General features: G+C 52.4%; 1 protein-coding gene across 6 annotated transcripts in view; it reads left to right on the forward strand.

Annotated features, from left to right (window-relative positions):
• The window catches only part of PHKA1 (phosphorylase kinase regulatory subunit alpha 1), a 73251-nt gene extending 60324 nt beyond the window's left edge, over nucleotides 1-12927 (forward strand). For 2 of the 6 annotated variants that reach the window (XM_073360593.2, XM_073360597.2), the window contains 7 exons: nucleotides 598-713; nucleotides 2634-2672; nucleotides 4236-4280; nucleotides 5077-5247; nucleotides 6371-6424; nucleotides 8731-8931; nucleotides 9401-12927. In XM_073360593.2, the coding sequence (XP_073216694.1) occupies nucleotides 598-713; nucleotides 2634-2672; nucleotides 4236-4280; nucleotides 5077-5247; nucleotides 6371-6424; nucleotides 8731-8931; nucleotides 9401-9574 (800 nt within the window). In that variant the 3' untranslated portion in view covers nucleotides 9575-12927. The remainder of the gene's footprint in view (nucleotides 1-597; nucleotides 714-2633; nucleotides 2673-4235; nucleotides 4281-5076; nucleotides 5248-6370; nucleotides 6425-8730; nucleotides 8932-9400) is intronic. The other 4 variants (XM_073360596.2, XM_073360598.2, XM_073360595.2 and 1 more) reach the window with 3 other exon arrangements.
• Nucleotides 12928-15912: the final 2985 nt, after the last annotated feature.

A 15912-nucleotide genomic window follows, 5' to 3' on the forward strand; every position in this document is an offset into this window, starting at 1 on the left:
GGCTGCCTCTAAAATGATGCTGAATGTTCTTGGAGATGAAACTGTACCATAACCACACTCTGGTCTAGCCTTAGTCTCATTTCCAGCAACTCAGAGGTGTCCATTCATCTGATGTCCCAGGCACGTGCATCTTACCATAACTTATTCAGGGATGCAATGTCCTTCACACACCAGTGCCGTGGCTGTTGGCATCCTGAGAGACCCTGGTCGTTCATCCTCATTGCCCATTGCAGTTCGGGCTGCCTGAACACATACAGGCGTGTGTCTGAGCCCAGTCCAGAATTCAGTATTAAAATAACTCCACCCCACGTTTGGTGGTAAAACAGACAGGTCCTGCCAGTGTATGGAGCGGAGCGGGCATCAGTCAGGGATGACAGGACAGCTACTGGTGATAGGGGAAACTTCTCCTTCTATGGCAGTAGTTCCTGTAGTTCTGGGCTTCTGAAAAGGTTAAAGCAGGGGCACCCCAGGTCCTGCTCGGTGGAGGTGCTATAAGAAGGGCCTTGGGAGCACGAGGTGCCCTGACTGTCGCTGAATCTGTGTCCTCAGAGCCCTGGCAGTGAATTCTGACCATGCCTGTCCCCTCCTCCCTTGCAGTGCGTTCTGTTGATTCAGCCCTAACCCCTGCTATTTCCATCCGCGAGGTTGGCGCCGTCGGAGCAACTAAAACAGAGCGAGCTGGGATAGTGAAGTTGAAGAGTGAGATCAAACAGGTGTGTGTTGGTGTGGGGGAGGTGGGTGTATGGAGAGGGGCTGGGATGTTGAGGGGGTTGGGGTTGAGCTATGTGTGAGCTGGCTGGAGTACTGGGTGGGGCTGTGGAGGACATTGATTGTGGGTAGCTGTGGGATGGGCTGTAGGCAGGGGCTTGGTGATTTTATTGGTATATTGATTTTGGTTGTGTTTCAGAAGGCAATAGGTGGAGAAACTGTATAGTAGCAAGGCATGTGTGCACCCCTCTGCTGGATGGGATGAGAACTACCCAGCTGTCATGGGCCTTGTCCTGCTAACCCATCCAACCCCCTCGCCCCCTCCCCCAAACCTCTGCCCTATCCAACTGCCCCCTGTTTCCCGTCCACTGACTGCCCCCCTTCCCCCGAACCTCCACCCCATGCAATTGCTCCCTGTCCCCTGACTGCCCCTCGGGACCCCCTACCCCTTATCCAACCCCCTGGCCCCGGCCCCCTTACCATGCCGCTCAGAGCAGCATGTCTGGTCGCCGTGCTGCCCGGCCAGAGCCTGCCATGCTACCCTGCATGAGCAGGCAGCCCCGCTGCCCAGAGCTCAGCCTGTGCAGTGGCGTGGCTGCAGGGGAGGGGTGACAGCCGGGGAGGGGCCAGGGGCCATCCTCCTCAGCCAGAAGCTCAAGGGCCAGGCAGGACGGATCCGTGGGCCAGATGTGGCCCACGCCCCTTAGTTTGCTCACCTCTGTGCTAACAGCTACTGAGAGTTTCTCCTCTTAGCTCAACTGGCAGGAGTGGGGACTGCCCTTCTGTAGCGAGATGATCAGGGCTTTATCACCACCATTGGAAGGAAATTCCCAGTAGCTAGCATGCAGCATCGTGTGGACACCTGTTCCTGGTGTGCTCTGGTAGCTCTCCAGAAAAGTGCTGGGTTTCTCCTTGTCCACCTGACTCTGCGGGCCCACTCCTGTACCTTCCCCTGCATGCTTGCTAGTGGGCTGCTGAGTCAAGCTTAGGATTTCTTTGAGATGGCAGTAATAGAGTCACTGAGCAGACATTTCCAGGGCTACTCTTTAATCCTGCGTCTCCCTGGGCCCTTGGCTCCAGCATTGCATCCAAAGTATAAATAAAATGAGGAATCCTGCATCCTGGGGTATATGTCACGGTGAAACCTGTGATGCATCTGTCTTCTGTGTAACTCTGAACTCAGCAGCCTGGCAGCTTGCTGTGCTCCTGTGCGAGCAGGATGCCACGAAGGGTGGGGGACAGCACACAACATGTGCTCCGCTGGTGACTCTGTTGTAGGGCTTATTTGTGTGGAAAGCCAGGTTAGCCCGAGGTGTGAATCTGGAACAATGTTAAGTGCACTGATGTGTGCATTCACACACCTGTGGATTTCAGTTTAGCTTAAGCTGGCTAGGAACAGAATTAAGTTAAACTGAAATAAGATTGTCAATACAAACCCCTGGATGGTCTTTCCCATGCAGATAGACCCTTAGATTAAGAGGAGAAACCAAACGAGCAAACATGCAGGTTGTTCTGATACAAGCGTCTGCTCTTTGAGTGTAAGTGGAAAAGCCGTGAGGACTAGCGGTGAAGCTAGGCTTGTAAGAGGAAGGATGGTTCAGTGGTTAGGGCACTGAGCCACAGGACACCCAGATTCCATTCTCTGCTCTGCCAGAGCAAATCATTCAGTTCCCACGTGTACAATGGGGATATGGCCCTGCCCTGTGGTTAGCGATGGAGCTGTTCAGAGGAGGACCATGGAAGTACCTTAGACAGAGATGCAGGCCTCGGAGTGAGGGAGGTGGAAGGGAACAGAAGTTGTAAGTTATATAGCTAACTGCACTGTGGTTACCAGCCAGACTCTTCCTTGAGCTGTGGAATGCAGCATATCTGTATTGCTGCCCCAGTCACATTGTCTGTATCGTGATCTCCTTTTTATCTTTCAGCAACTGGATAAACGTAGGCAGTCTCTGAGGGACAGTAAGGTGAAACCACCAATGTTCTCTTCAAGCCTTAGCTTATTTGGCAACCTTGCGCACCCAGAAAGCTTCTGAGCATGCATGAGCTAACGGGCTTGTTTCAAGCCATAGCAAGTGAGCTGCCTTCCCCTATGACAGCTTAGGGTTTGGGGCTCAGCTCTTCAGCTGGAGGAACTGTGAGCTACAGTTGGGTCGCTTGAAGGGCCAACCAGCAAACTACAGGCCAGAGCTGTGAGCAAGAGGCTCTTGGGTGAAGTTGTGACTGTGTCTTATGTTCCCTGAGCTTTAGTCCTCGGCTGGTGGTGACTTGTGGCCTGGGAAGCTGTGAAGAGCAGATGGGATCCAGTGTTGGGTCTCTCTGCCCCAGACTAATAGCATTGCCATTCTGGGACCCAGTCTGGGAACTCCTGTGGTTCTCTGGCCAGGGGTCAGTGTGCTCAGGTCCTGGTGGGGCTGGGAGAGGAATAGGAACAATGGACGTACCATAGTACACAGTGCTGGAGGATCAACGGTGAGGAGCACTCAGCAGGCCTCTGACCCGTTTTTCTTCTCAAAGCTCTTCCCAGGACCCCTCCAGGGGATAATCTTTGCTAGAGAAGATCACTAGTCTTAGCCAGCTGTTTTAGCAATGCAGGCCTGGCCCACAGGGGGAAAAGGGGTGGGGGGAGACAGAACAGAATCCAAACGATGGTGCTTTGTTCCATGCTGTGGGACAGACTGGGCCTGTCTGCATAACCACAGATGTTTAACTTGCTAGAACACACTGGGTCAGGAAGCTCACTTAGTTCACTGCAGTGAAGCTAAGTAGGCAGCATGTCCTGTAGCTAACTACGCTGTGCCCAACAGCCAGACTATACCTTGCGCTGTGGAATGCGGCACAGCCCCTAATCACACTGCAGGACTCCTGTCAAATAACCCCACCAAGCAAATCGACTTCTGCTCTCCCTTCCCAGCTGCCTGATAGAGCAGTAGGGAACGTGGCTCCCTCTGAATCCCCTGCTGCCTCCTGCCCACTCCCGGGCTGTCACTCTGGGATGGGCTAGCTACTGCTGCAGTGCTGATGTGATGAGCTCACTGGCTCTTTCCAGGCCCTACCTTAAATGGCCTCTAGCTGGGATACTGTAAGCCTCTGTGCCTGAGTAGATCTAAACCTCCAGGACCACCCCCTCCGCATTAGATTCTAACCAGGCTGAGGGGCTGACAGTGTAGCTACTGTGTCCTAAAGCCACAGTCTGGCACGGTAATTCTGGAAGGGGAGCCCAGCTCCTTGGATTTCACACTGTGCAGTGTGTCACCTTGTAAATGCTAAACCGTTTAACCAGCCTCTCCAGGCATCCACCTGGCTCTTTAATCTCCTGCCCTGGTATGTTCCTGCCCCTCTTCTGGCTTTGGTTTAATATGAAACTCTGTGGTGCATCTTCCTAAACTGGCTCTAAAGTCTCTGGCTAGCCACAATCACCTGGGATAGACATTGAATGAATGACACCAAGCTTTGCCCGTGTTTCTGCTAATGCTTCTGCTGCCTGCTCCATCCCATCAGGCTTTCACTGTCTCTCTTCTCCTCTCTAGTCTTGTGGCTTCCACTCTCTGGAGATGGATTCAGGATCTCCTCTGGTAATGTGCATCTTATGTTTACACATGCAATGTGTCTGTTCCAGAGCATTTTGCTAGCTAGAGGCAGGAATCTCTTCACCCTGGGGTGGAATGCAGCCACCTCTGGAGTGGAATACAGTAGCCCATTAGCAGTGGCTAGGAAAGCTACACAACCATTTAGGACAGGAAGCCAGCTATAGCAGCATTAAGCACAAGCTAGGCACACAGCCACTTGGGAAGACTCTTTCAAGGCAGCCTTTGACACTCGGGGCTAATGTAGCTCTCCTGAGGAAGCAGGCCAGGAGGAAATGGTGCTGTCTGGTCAGTCTCCCCAGCCCAGGCTTGATGGTGGAACCAGAAGGCAAGGTGGTGATGGGATTCTCCATTTCCACAAGGCCAGCTGTGGAAATGGAGAATCCAGATGCAACTCTGGTGCTCTAGAAAGGTAGAATGTAATAACCCCCTCTGGATTGTCCCCAGGGCACTAGGCTAATGCCCTGACTTGGGCAGAGATTGCCAGGGGATCTGTGGCTTTGTCTCATCAGACAGCATTCTGTGTGTCCTAATCCATATTAGGACATTGGTTAATGCTGGTTGGGAGAGGAAGTGTCCTCTACAGAATTGTGTTCTTTGGTCTCCCCTTCAAGTACTAGCCCAGCCTGATCCTTCTTGTTTAACTTGAGCTGCTGAGATCACAGCCCGGGAGAACATGGTCAAGTGCTTCTCTGCAGTTAGAGCTCCGCAAGCTAGGGAGGTGCTCTCTCTAGTGCTTCATCCTGGTCCTGTTGCCTTCACTGTAACTCTGTTTTGTCCTCAGAGTTCTGGAAACTCCTTCTTGCCTGCTGGAGGATCCTTTGCTAGCATGCTGGAAGATCAGGTCTCCAGAGATGGCCGCCATGGCCAGTGGCAGCGGAGAAGGCGGCTGGACGGAGCTCTCAACAGGGTCCCGGTGGGGTTCTACCAGAAGGTCTGGAAAATCCTGCAGAAGGTGAGGTGGTCTCATGCTGCCATTCAGCTGTCCCTTCCACATGTGTATGTGTGAGTGCGTGAGCGCACCTGCATGCACCTGGCTCCCCTTGGCCAGTGTTCTCACATCATGGGGACGATCCACCGGCAGCACACACACCTCATCGTTCTGTGTTCTAGCCAGCTGAGCAACTACCCGACCCCTGCCTTGGAGGGCCTATTCCAATAGCTGCAAGCCATGCTGGTTTCCAGAGTTTGCTTGGGAGCTCTGTGACAAAAGCCCAGCACCATAAAGCAAGGTGCTTTTTATTACTGCTGGGAGTCCCACCCTGTTGGCTGGCTTTGCTGCTAAATTCTGTTCCCAGGGCTGCATAGGTGTAAAAGGCCCATTTCATCTCTGTGCTGACAAAGGGAGGCAATTTGTGACTCTCTTGTTCAGGGGCTGCAGGGGCACATGTGGCCCCCTGCATTATCCAGGACAGCCCAGATTTGCCTCTCTGCTGCTTTTAAAGTGCAGCTAGAGGCCCAGATGGGTTTACTGCCTGGTGCTGGGGAGGAATTCCTGCACAGACCTAGCTGCTAGTCTGGAGAGGTAGGTCATGGTACCAAACTGCCAACTAGAGGTATGGTCATACAGCAAGGCATGGATGTGAGACATACAGCACCAAACTTGGGGCTTGTCTACATGGTAAATGGAAGCAAAGGGACTGTTGCAATCCACCCCTTTGTTATTCTGCTGGATGTCTGGGTCTGGACACTCACTTTCAGTAAAAGGGCTTTATCCTTCAGTAAAAAGCCTGTTTCTTGGGAGAACTAATCCAGTTTAACCAAGGTGATATGAAGGCACTCGTACACAGTGTGTGCCCACGCCCAGACTTCAACTGAAATAGCTAGGGGTTGAGTTACTACTGCAATTATTGTTTCAGGTCCCCTTACCATGTAGAAAAGGCCTAAACTTTACCATGTGTCCACCACATCTGGGTGCTAACTGCATTTCTCAAGGCTGCGTGCTCTGCGTGGTGAATGGAAAATGCAGTTATTGGTTTGCAGGGTTTTAAAAACTCCGCTCGGGGAGCGGGGAATCCAGGATAGTGAACAGCAGCCTGTCTGGGCTGCAACCTCTAACCCTTGGTCTTATTCTGCAGTGCCATGGCCTCTCTGTGGAGGGCTTTGTCCTTCCAGCCTCAACAACCAAAGAGGTAAGAGCTTTGGGGCGGGGGTATCAGTTGACCTTATGAGGGTAGATCCATGGAGAAGTGTGTGTGAGAAATTGTGTCAAAGTGTTAAGATTGCAAATTCAGGCAGTCAGGTGTTCCAAGGTTAGGATGTGCCAGAATTAAGGCTGCCCATACCAAAAGCCTTGGAATGATTATTTTACTGCTGACAAAGCTGTCCTTTCCCCAGCCTCATTCTCAAAAAGCCAGACTGTCTTTGTTCTAACTTCATTGTCCTCGTCTTCTTCCCAACCCCCAAAATAAATCCGGCTCAGACAGAGAACATGCGTGGAAAGGTCAGCCTGCAGAATGATGTTTGTCAGAGTTTGCAAAGCAGTTGAGAATGGTTAGAATGAGAAGCAACAGGTAGCTGTAACATAGGTGTTGCTACCACTCTGCCTCTCTCTCACTTATCTCCCCACCCTGCAAGTATTTGCATAATACAGTTCTTATTCTCCTTCCCAGCCCATCACCTTTTATCTCCAGGGAGGTCTAAACAGGGCCTGGCTCTCCCAGCACATCAGCTCTTCTCCCTTTCCCCCGCCATCCCATCATCGGGGCTCTAAACGATCCCCCGCCCACTTGTCTGACTATTCCCCCTCCTGGTTGGTGAGAGTGTCTCGCTGCTTCCTCCCCCTCTTGACTGTGGAGCAGCAGGGTCTCGATCGCTGTTTTCCCCATGTGGATGAGAGAAGGCCCTGCAACTCTCAACAGTGCTGAGCCTCTGGGCTGGTCAAGCACCTGCTCTCAGGCACAGAGCGGAACGTTGAGTGGCTTTGCTGTGTCATGAGCAAGACCAGTCTGCGATGGCGGCTGCTTCTCCCACATTGTGGCTAGCTGCTCTGTTACTTCTGTGCCAAAAAATTTAAAATTCTGCGCACAATATTTTAAAATTCTGCACAATTCTGCATATTTTATTTGTCAAAATAACACAATATAATCACACCAGTTTCAATTATTTTTGGTCATTTATCTCAAAATACCTGTCAGCAAGTAGGTCTGTAACAATACAGACAATGAAAAAGATTCAGGATGTGTTTTTTGACATAGATTCCTTACTAGGCATATTAATACAGAATTCTGAGTAATAATTCATTTAAACTACAACACAGAACCATATTTCCCACACCCCTCAGAAGCAGGGCACAGGCCTGTGGGATTCAGGGGTAATGGAGGAGCTGAGTGAGAGGGAAGTAAATTGCTGGGAAAAAGCCTGGCTGTGAACTTGGAGGGTTCTTGGGTATGGGTGGGAAAAGAATGGAACAGGTTTTTTGCGGGAGTGGGGAGGGATTGTTAGGGAGCTTCCCCATGCAGACCCTGGCTGACCCCTAGCCTCTCCCATTCGGTCAGGCACATCTGCCCCTGTCCCCATGTGTTCCTGCACCCTTATGTATCCTTACACTCCCTGTCCACATGTCCCTCCACCTCCACTCAGACACCCACTCCAGTCCATCCTCATGTGGCCCTGCACCCCATCCCCATGTGTCTCTGTGCCCCTTCCTAGCCACTCCTCTGTCCCTATGTAGCTCTGCACCCCAGCTCCCATCACCATGTGGGCCTGCACCCCCCTCCCTCCTCTGGCTCTGTGCCTCCACTCCCATTCAGCCCCTGCCTCAGTCTGTCCACCATCACTAGCCCTTAAGAGCCCCTGTCTGGGCCCATCCCCCACCAGCACCCCATGCTGTCTGTCTCCCCATAGCCCCTGTCTCCTGGCCTGACAGACACGAAGAAGACACTGAAGGCTCTCTTTCCCTTGCTGGCTGGGAGCTGCTGATTTGTTCTATTGCCACAGTGTCCTCTGGTGGGCAAAATGCAGAACTGCAGCAACATTTCAGCAGAAGCTTTTTTTCTAAGCAAAAAATTAAAAATATGCATGGCTTATTAATTATGCATGCACAAAGTAGCATAGAATTCCCCCCAAGAGTACTCTGTGAAGCACGATCTTCAGTGCTTCTGACCTCAAGGGCCCCACCAGCCTCAGTCAGCCAGTTGCTCTGTCAGTACATTGCCCCTGCACCAGCACATCCCTTATGGAGGGAGGCGCTCGGAATGTAGGTTCCATCCCACTGACTTGCTGGGTAGCCCTGGGCAAAGCACTTTCTCTGTCTGTGCTTCTGTTCATCCATCTACACAATGGGGCTAAGGATACTGAGCAATTTGCTGCCTGCTATGAAATGCTACAAAGCGCTAGATTGTGGGTTTTGGGCTGGGTGTGTGCTGTGAGCGTTGTGGGGTTCACTGGAACATGGGACACACCTGCATGTGTATTAATAGGCTTTTGTTTCTCACAGATGACTCCTGGGGAGATCAAGTTTTCAGTCCATGTGGAGTCCGTCTTAAACCGTGTCCCGCAGCCAGAATACAGGCAGCTCCTGGTAGAAGCCATCCTTGTCCTGACCATGCTGGCAGATGTGGAAATACACAGCATTGGGGGCATCATTGCAGTGGAAAAGATTGTGCACATAGCAAATGACTTATTCTGTGAAGAACAGGTAGGGAACCTGCCCTCTGCCAGAGGAATGAGTGAGATGAACCTGGCCTTGGACTGTGTGGGGCTGTGGTGGCAAGCGTGCATGTCGTACGTTCCTTAGCACATGTGGGTCATGGCACAGAGAACTTGCAGCAGCAGTACAGTCAAAGGCTTCTACTGAGTGTCTATTTGAGACTCAAGCCCTGATGGTTAAGAGCGAGTTTACATGTCACCTCCAGGGAGTGACCAGATTCCCCGAAATCCAGGACCTATTTCTAGTGATGGTGATGAGGGTGGAGAGGAGGAAGAGGAGGAGGTGGTGGTGGTGGCGGCAGGGTTTGGGCAGTAGAAATGGGGGTGCTGGTGGTGCTTGCTGCTGGAGTATAGGCAGGGTTGGCTGGGGGTGTTGGGTGGAAGTCATGTGTTACTGGGGGATGCACAGGTGGCTGATAACTCCCTTCTCTCCTTTTCCCCACTCCTCACCCACACAGAAAGCACTGGGCGCTGATGACAACATGCTGCAGAAGGATCCTGCCACAGGCATCTGTACCTTGCTATATGACAGTGCCCCTAGTGGCAGGTTTGGCACCATGACCTACCTCTCCAGAGCAGTGGCAACGTATGTGGAGGAGTTCCTCCCCAGCAGTGGCTGCACCATGCAATAGACCCATCTGGACTTGCAGCTGGAGTTTACAAACTGCCTTGGGTTACCTTTTAGAAGTCAATGGCAGGCGTTAAATTGGCTTGCTGGTAGACTGTCTCCATGCCATGAAAACTTGTTGAATTCAGGGGTGGAACCTACCATCTCCTAGCGTCACCCTGGGGAAAAAAACACCCTGCTTGCAATAGCTGTTCTCAGCAGGGGGCATGTGTCTCTGCTGACGCCAAGTGATGTTTCAGGAGAGCATGTTTGTGTGATTAAACCATGGCTGTGTTTGCATACAGCCATTCCAGCTGTTCCCTGGCACTGAATCCAGGACCAGGCTCACATGGGAGAGGCCTCTGCTGAGGGTCCTGGGGTCTGATCCCTGCTTGGGTATGGGGTATCTGTATGTGTGTTACAAGTCAGCACTTGGGGTGGGTTTCACTCAGTGAGGTGGTGAATGGGGGAGGGCTCTGCAGATGCACGCTATGGCACTCAGGCTGGTCTCACCTCACTGGTTTCCCTCCATTGGGTTTTGGGTTTTGAATAGGCTCTTGCCGCTTTAGCCCCAATGTGTGTGGAATTTTGAAGAAGGGTTTTATAAACTGAATGGTAGCTTACCCTGTTGTCGTAGGGGCATGGGCCCCGAGCAGACCCTGCTGGCATTAACTTGCTGAGCAACCCAAACCTAATCTCTGGACTCTGCCCCGTTAGTCCCACAGGCTTCTTCCCACAGTGCAGTCTGGACCTCTCTGCTCTTCTGCCCCCCCAGAGCTGTGAAGCTTTCAGAAACCAGGCAGAATCACTTTAGAGGGCAGGTGTATTGAGACCCTGAACCACTCCCCCGTCTGCTGGGAGCCGAGAAAGAGAGTGCTGATTCTAGTCACTTTTGGCTGGCTCTCCAGCCCCATCCTACACCATGTTCAGCCAGGCTTTGACGTGCTGTGTTCCTGCTAATAAGGCCTGTTGTCGACTCACCCTCCTGGAGTATCCCTTGTGGCCTGGGGTGGCATTTTGGTGACTCTGTCTCTCTCCCCTCATCAGGACTTCAGTGGGGACATGGCCCTCTGCCCAGGCTGCTCTGTTGCCCCTCCTCTTGTGGGGTATGGGTGTCACCAATAAATCCTATCTGACAGAATACAGGCAATGAACAAGTCTTCCACCCCCAGCCTCCTCTCCAGTCTCACTTGTTTTCCAGAGCAATTGACTCTGGGCTTGCCCCCAGAACCCCTCAGCAAAACCCAAACACCAACTGACATACAAACCCAGCAACTTCTGCCCAGCCCCAGCTTGAGCTTGTAGCCAGGTTAGGTTTTCCCTGGTGCTCCATTCTTCTACCCAACAGCAACCCCCCCAAGGGCCCCCTCCCTGGAGTCCTGCCCCCTTTCCTAAGCCCACCACAACATGAACTCCACTCATGGCCCTTTCCCACCATACTCCTCCTGCCCGGCTCCTGCAGAGAGGGCCTCCAGACAACCTCTCCTGACTCTCCCTCCCTCCGTGGCACTGACCTCCTCCAGCCTGGTCCCCCTGCAGTTGTAACACAGTGGGGCCCCTTCGTAGTGGGGTGTGGCTTATGCACCCCGTCAAGGCTGTGTCCAGCATGGTACAGATGGTTTCCGTCTCTGAGGTGCAGGACCTGGGCACACAGGGTGTCCAGCTCCTCCTCACACTCACTCGTTGTCAGGAGCTGACAGTTCCTACCCTTCAAGGCCTCCCAGAGCAGTTCTCCCTTTCACAGCACCTGCTCTGATGCCAGCAGCTTCTTTTGCACATTCTCTGCCACTGTGACCATATGCTTGCACTCTGTCCTGTTCAGTGCCTCTGCAGTAAGGGCCTCAGTCTTTTTACCTAGCCCCTTGCAAGCTGCTAAGAGTTGGTAGTCACCAGCACTTCCCCCGTTTTGTTTGAGGCAGTGTCAGAGTCCCCGCTGCAGGCTATTCAGCCTCACATGTGGGCTCCACTCCCTTGTCCTCATCTCAGCCCAGAGGGAAACCTGCTTCTGCCCCAGCTGTTGCTGCTGCTTCCAGTGTTCCACCCCTGCCTTTGCCTAGGCTGGTTCTTGTCTGGCCACTTGGGCCACCACCTCTTGCCAGGCAGTGCCTGTTTCCACTAGCTGTCACTTACAGGCTTTCAGCTGGCCAGGCAGAATCTGCAGGTGACTTATGGCTGCTGGCTGGCTGCCTTCAGCAGCCTCCAGCGGGGGTTCTACCATCTTTGAGTCCTCCCCAGCCTCAGCAGTCCTGGGCTGCAGCTCTTCATTCACCCAAGCCCTTCCCTTCCTTTGCATCATCATCTTCTGTACCGGGGTTGGGAATTCCCACCAATCCCTCCCCAGGATCGCAGGCTGAGGGAGAATCTTGACTGCTCCAACCTGTATATGCCACCCCTGCCCCCGTACCTCCAGCTCTAGTCGGTCGTGGGACACGCCCCCCCTCCCCACCCCGCCCTGTCTTCCTGGACATGAGATGTGCACTGGCAGGTGTTTGGTCCACGTTTCTTCAGCCCAGCATTTGTCCACACCCTGAACCCACCAGGACGTCTACTGCCACTCCTCCCCCTTAGGTAGCCCTGCGTGTGGTAGCTTTTTAACCTTGTCCAGGGAGGACCCTGCTGCACAAACTTCAGTGTAATAATTAATGTATCTGTGCTCCATCAATGGACAGTCCCTCCTAAAGCATCCTGGCTTGCTGCACTGACTTCCTTGGCTGCCCCCAGAGGAGCTCCGTTTGACTGAGGGACTAACCGGAAGGCTGGTAGATCTGGAGTGCCCTTGAAAAAATGTCCTCAGTTTCCTGGTAACTCCCCCATTGACGCACCTCGTCCACCTGTCTCCCCTGCTGGGACACTCCTAGCCTGGCTCATTGTTCGGGCTTGGCCCTCTCGGCTTCAAAACAGGCTTTGGTAGGGTTGCCAATTTTGGTTGGATGTATTTCTGGAGGTTTCATCACAGGACGTAATCTCTAATTCCTGGTGACTTCAGGACAGTTCTGGCAGGTTGGCAGCTCTAGGCTTTGGCCTGCTCTCATCTCGCCTACTGATGGAGGCCAGAAACCATCTTACCCCACTTCGGACCCCTCAGGGCACGAGCTGTAGAAATTGCTGCAGGACCACATGGTCCATGACTCTTTTCCACTGAGCTGGTCAAGGCACAGCCACCAGGATGCGAGATCCTGCAAGCGTTGTGCCACTACTTGTGGCAGAGATCCCCCCCGGGGAGGGCTGGCTCCAGAACCAGAGCTGATACGCTGCTAGAGTCAGTCCTAGCCTGTTCAAAATGGCAGCCTTTGCCAGCCAGTTCTGCCTTACATCGCAGTATGCAGCCTGAGCCTCTCCTGTCACAAAAAGAAAAGGAGGACTTGTGGCACCTTTTTAGAGACTAACCAATTTATTTGAGCATAAGCTTTTGTGAGCTACAGCTTCACTTGAAGCTGTAGCTCACGAAAGCTTATGCTCAGATAAATTGGTTAGTCTCTAAGGTGCCACAAGTCCTCCTTTTCTTTTTGCGAATACAGACTAACACGGCTGCTACTCTGAATCCTGTCACAAAGGGCATCATGGGGCTGCTCAGGCTGATCCCTCCAGCTGGCCATGCTGGAGTTTGCTGGAATGCCTCCCCTGGCTTCATCAAACCAAGGACCAACTGTCCTGACTTGTGCTCCCTTGGGCTAGCCGGACTTCCCAGAGCCCCTGGGCCCAGCTGCTTCTTGCTGCTTGTATTGAGCCTTGTGCCACTGCTGTTGGGTGGCAAATGGTGCTTCCTGCTGGTTGTCCTAGTTGTAGGAGTAGCACCTGAGTGTGCCATGGCTGCTGTTGTAGCACAGCCATCTGCAGCTATTGCTGGGCCACCGCCAGCAGATGTGCCAGCCCCACTCTTCTTTCCCTTCCCAAATACTGGGCCAGGTCCCTCTGGCCCTATTTCAGAGGCTGATCAAGGTGCTCACATGCTCTGTGTTCTGTCGCAGACACACCATCCTGGAGCACCCCCTTGTGGTGTGACATGGCATTTCAGCGACTTGGCCTCACTCTTCCCCCTCTGGACTTCAGTGGTCTGGTGCAGTGGGGCCGTGGTCCTCTGGCCAGGCCATGCTATAGTTCCACCTCTTCTGGGAAATCTGTGTCCCAAACAAATATTATTTGATAGAATAATGGCAATGCACACGTCTTCCGCCCTGCAGGCTCTTCTTCAGGCTCTCATTTGCCAGAGCAGTGACTCTGGGCTTCCCACAGGAGCCCCTCAGCAAAATCTAACACCAGCTAAAATACAAACTCACTTCTGCCCAGCCCCTGCCTGGCTCTCAGCAGCCCTCACCTTCCACAGACTGGAATCTGCCTGGAGAAAGGGTCCACCCTGGCATGAGTTCTTAGCCCATTTTAGGTTCTTTCCCAAGTGTGACCCCCTGGCAGGTGTAACCCTGCGGGGCTGTTAGAGCTCTCAGCTGTAACTAAACCTTCTTGGTTGGTGTGAGATCTGCATCCCATCCCATCCCCATTCATCTCTCCAGATGAAACCAGCAGTAAATTAACTGCTTCCTGGTCACTGCAGCAGTGGATTATGATGGCGCTGGTCCTCCCTTGCATCCCCAGTACCTGGGTGGGGTGTGTTCACCTCTCAGAGAGCTGGCTGCTGGCTCCAGATCCTGAATTTCACCACTTAGTGATGGTATCTGCTGCAGAGCTCTTTGGGGGTTTAAAGTACCATATGAATCTGCACTAGATCTTTCCTAATCTAACAGGCTAAACCCTCCGCAAAGTAGGTCAGTGCCACACAAACCAGGTCAGTGCAGGAGCAAACATCTCTTGCAGTGTGTGGATTTCTCTGCTGGCTTCACCAGAGCCTTTTCCTAAGGCAGCACTGTGGCTAAATAGAGTGAAATGGTTTTCCTGTGTGTGTTCAGTAGCTGATGTCTTCATTTCTTTGCCTTTAACAAAGTGTATGCTCCCTGGAGGCATTGGGTGCATTGTCCTCATTGCACGGACACAACACTAGGAGAATCTCCTAGGTGGTCAAATTTTTTTTTCCATCTTAACTTCTTTCCTCCCACAGCCCCCCAGCCACAAATGAACTCCCCTATCTGATCTTTTAATACCATCAGAACATCTGAAGCCATGGGTGTTAGTGCTGTGTGCGCAGTAGGGGATCCCGACAGCTCCATGGAAAGGGAGGCTAGGGTATCTGCACTGCCCAGAAACCACCTACCCCTCCCACCCTCTTCACATAATAAAATAACTCTAAACAGGGAAGTAAAAGCTTCTGTTACACTTAGGCCATAGACTACCTGGTGCTTTCTAATTGGCTGTCAGAGAATGATCCTGAATGCCATAGACGTGGCTGGTTCTCATTTATGCACGTCAAGTTCCTTTCTTAGTTGGGAGTAGTTGACCCGTGTATACGCTATGCAGGCTGCTCTAGGGGTGATCGGAGAATGTAATGATCAAAAACCAGCTTCTCATAGTGCCAGAGATTTTTACCCACTATAAAAGGTTACAGTGAATGTATAAGGGGGAGCCTCTCCCATTTGCAATGGTTCTATATGTAGGATGACCACACTGTAGTACCATGATTACAGTGTCCTCTAGCAATACAGCAGGAGCCCTCCATCAACTGGTGGTCTAACACTTGCAAATACAACACTGACTGCCTCAGATGGGGTATCAGTGATGGGGATTGAATCTGGGACCTCTGGATCTTAATGCAGGAGTGCCTGCTGGCTTATTAACTATGTGGCCTGGCCACCAGTAGAAAGGGACAGAGCATCATTGGCTGTCCGTGGGTGGGGACGAAACTAGTACAAGCTCCTTGGCTGCACTTCTGCATTAAGATCGAGAGGTCTCAAATTCAATCCCCATCACTGATAGCCCCTATGTCAAAAATCAGATGGGGTCTGAACTGTCCATCCCACCACCACCGTCTTGGCTTCATAGCTTCTGATCCAAGTCCCCTGAAGGTCTGGGACTGACGAACTAATGGTCCAGTGTAAGATTGGGGCTCAGGAACAACATGTATATGTAAAACCCTGTGTTCCCTTTGCAAGGGGAAAGTGCTGCACAGCCACTGCTGAAGGCAGAGTTTGAGATACTTGGCACCTAATACACACTGGCAATGAGGCTCCCATTGTGGGATGCCAGGAATCAGATCTCCTGCTGTGGGGCTTCTGTTTAGCTGCATTTTTATTGGGGGGGGTTTCTCTTCAAATTTGCTTTTGGAGAGTGCCTGCCTAGAGAGCAGGGTCTGAGCTGCACCTCCATGGCGGGCATGAAGTGCTAAAGCCTTGTAAACCCAGCTGAGGCTAGGTAATACCCAGTTGAGTAGGTAGATAGGGTGTTCCAGTGCAAGGCTGCTTGCTGCACTCCACTTTG

This window comes from Lepidochelys kempii, chromosome 9 (assembly GCF_965140285.1).
Source record: "Lepidochelys kempii isolate rLepKem1 chromosome 9, rLepKem1.hap1, whole genome shotgun sequence".
Lineage (NCBI taxonomy): Eukaryota > Metazoa > Chordata > Testudines > Cheloniidae > Lepidochelys > Lepidochelys kempii.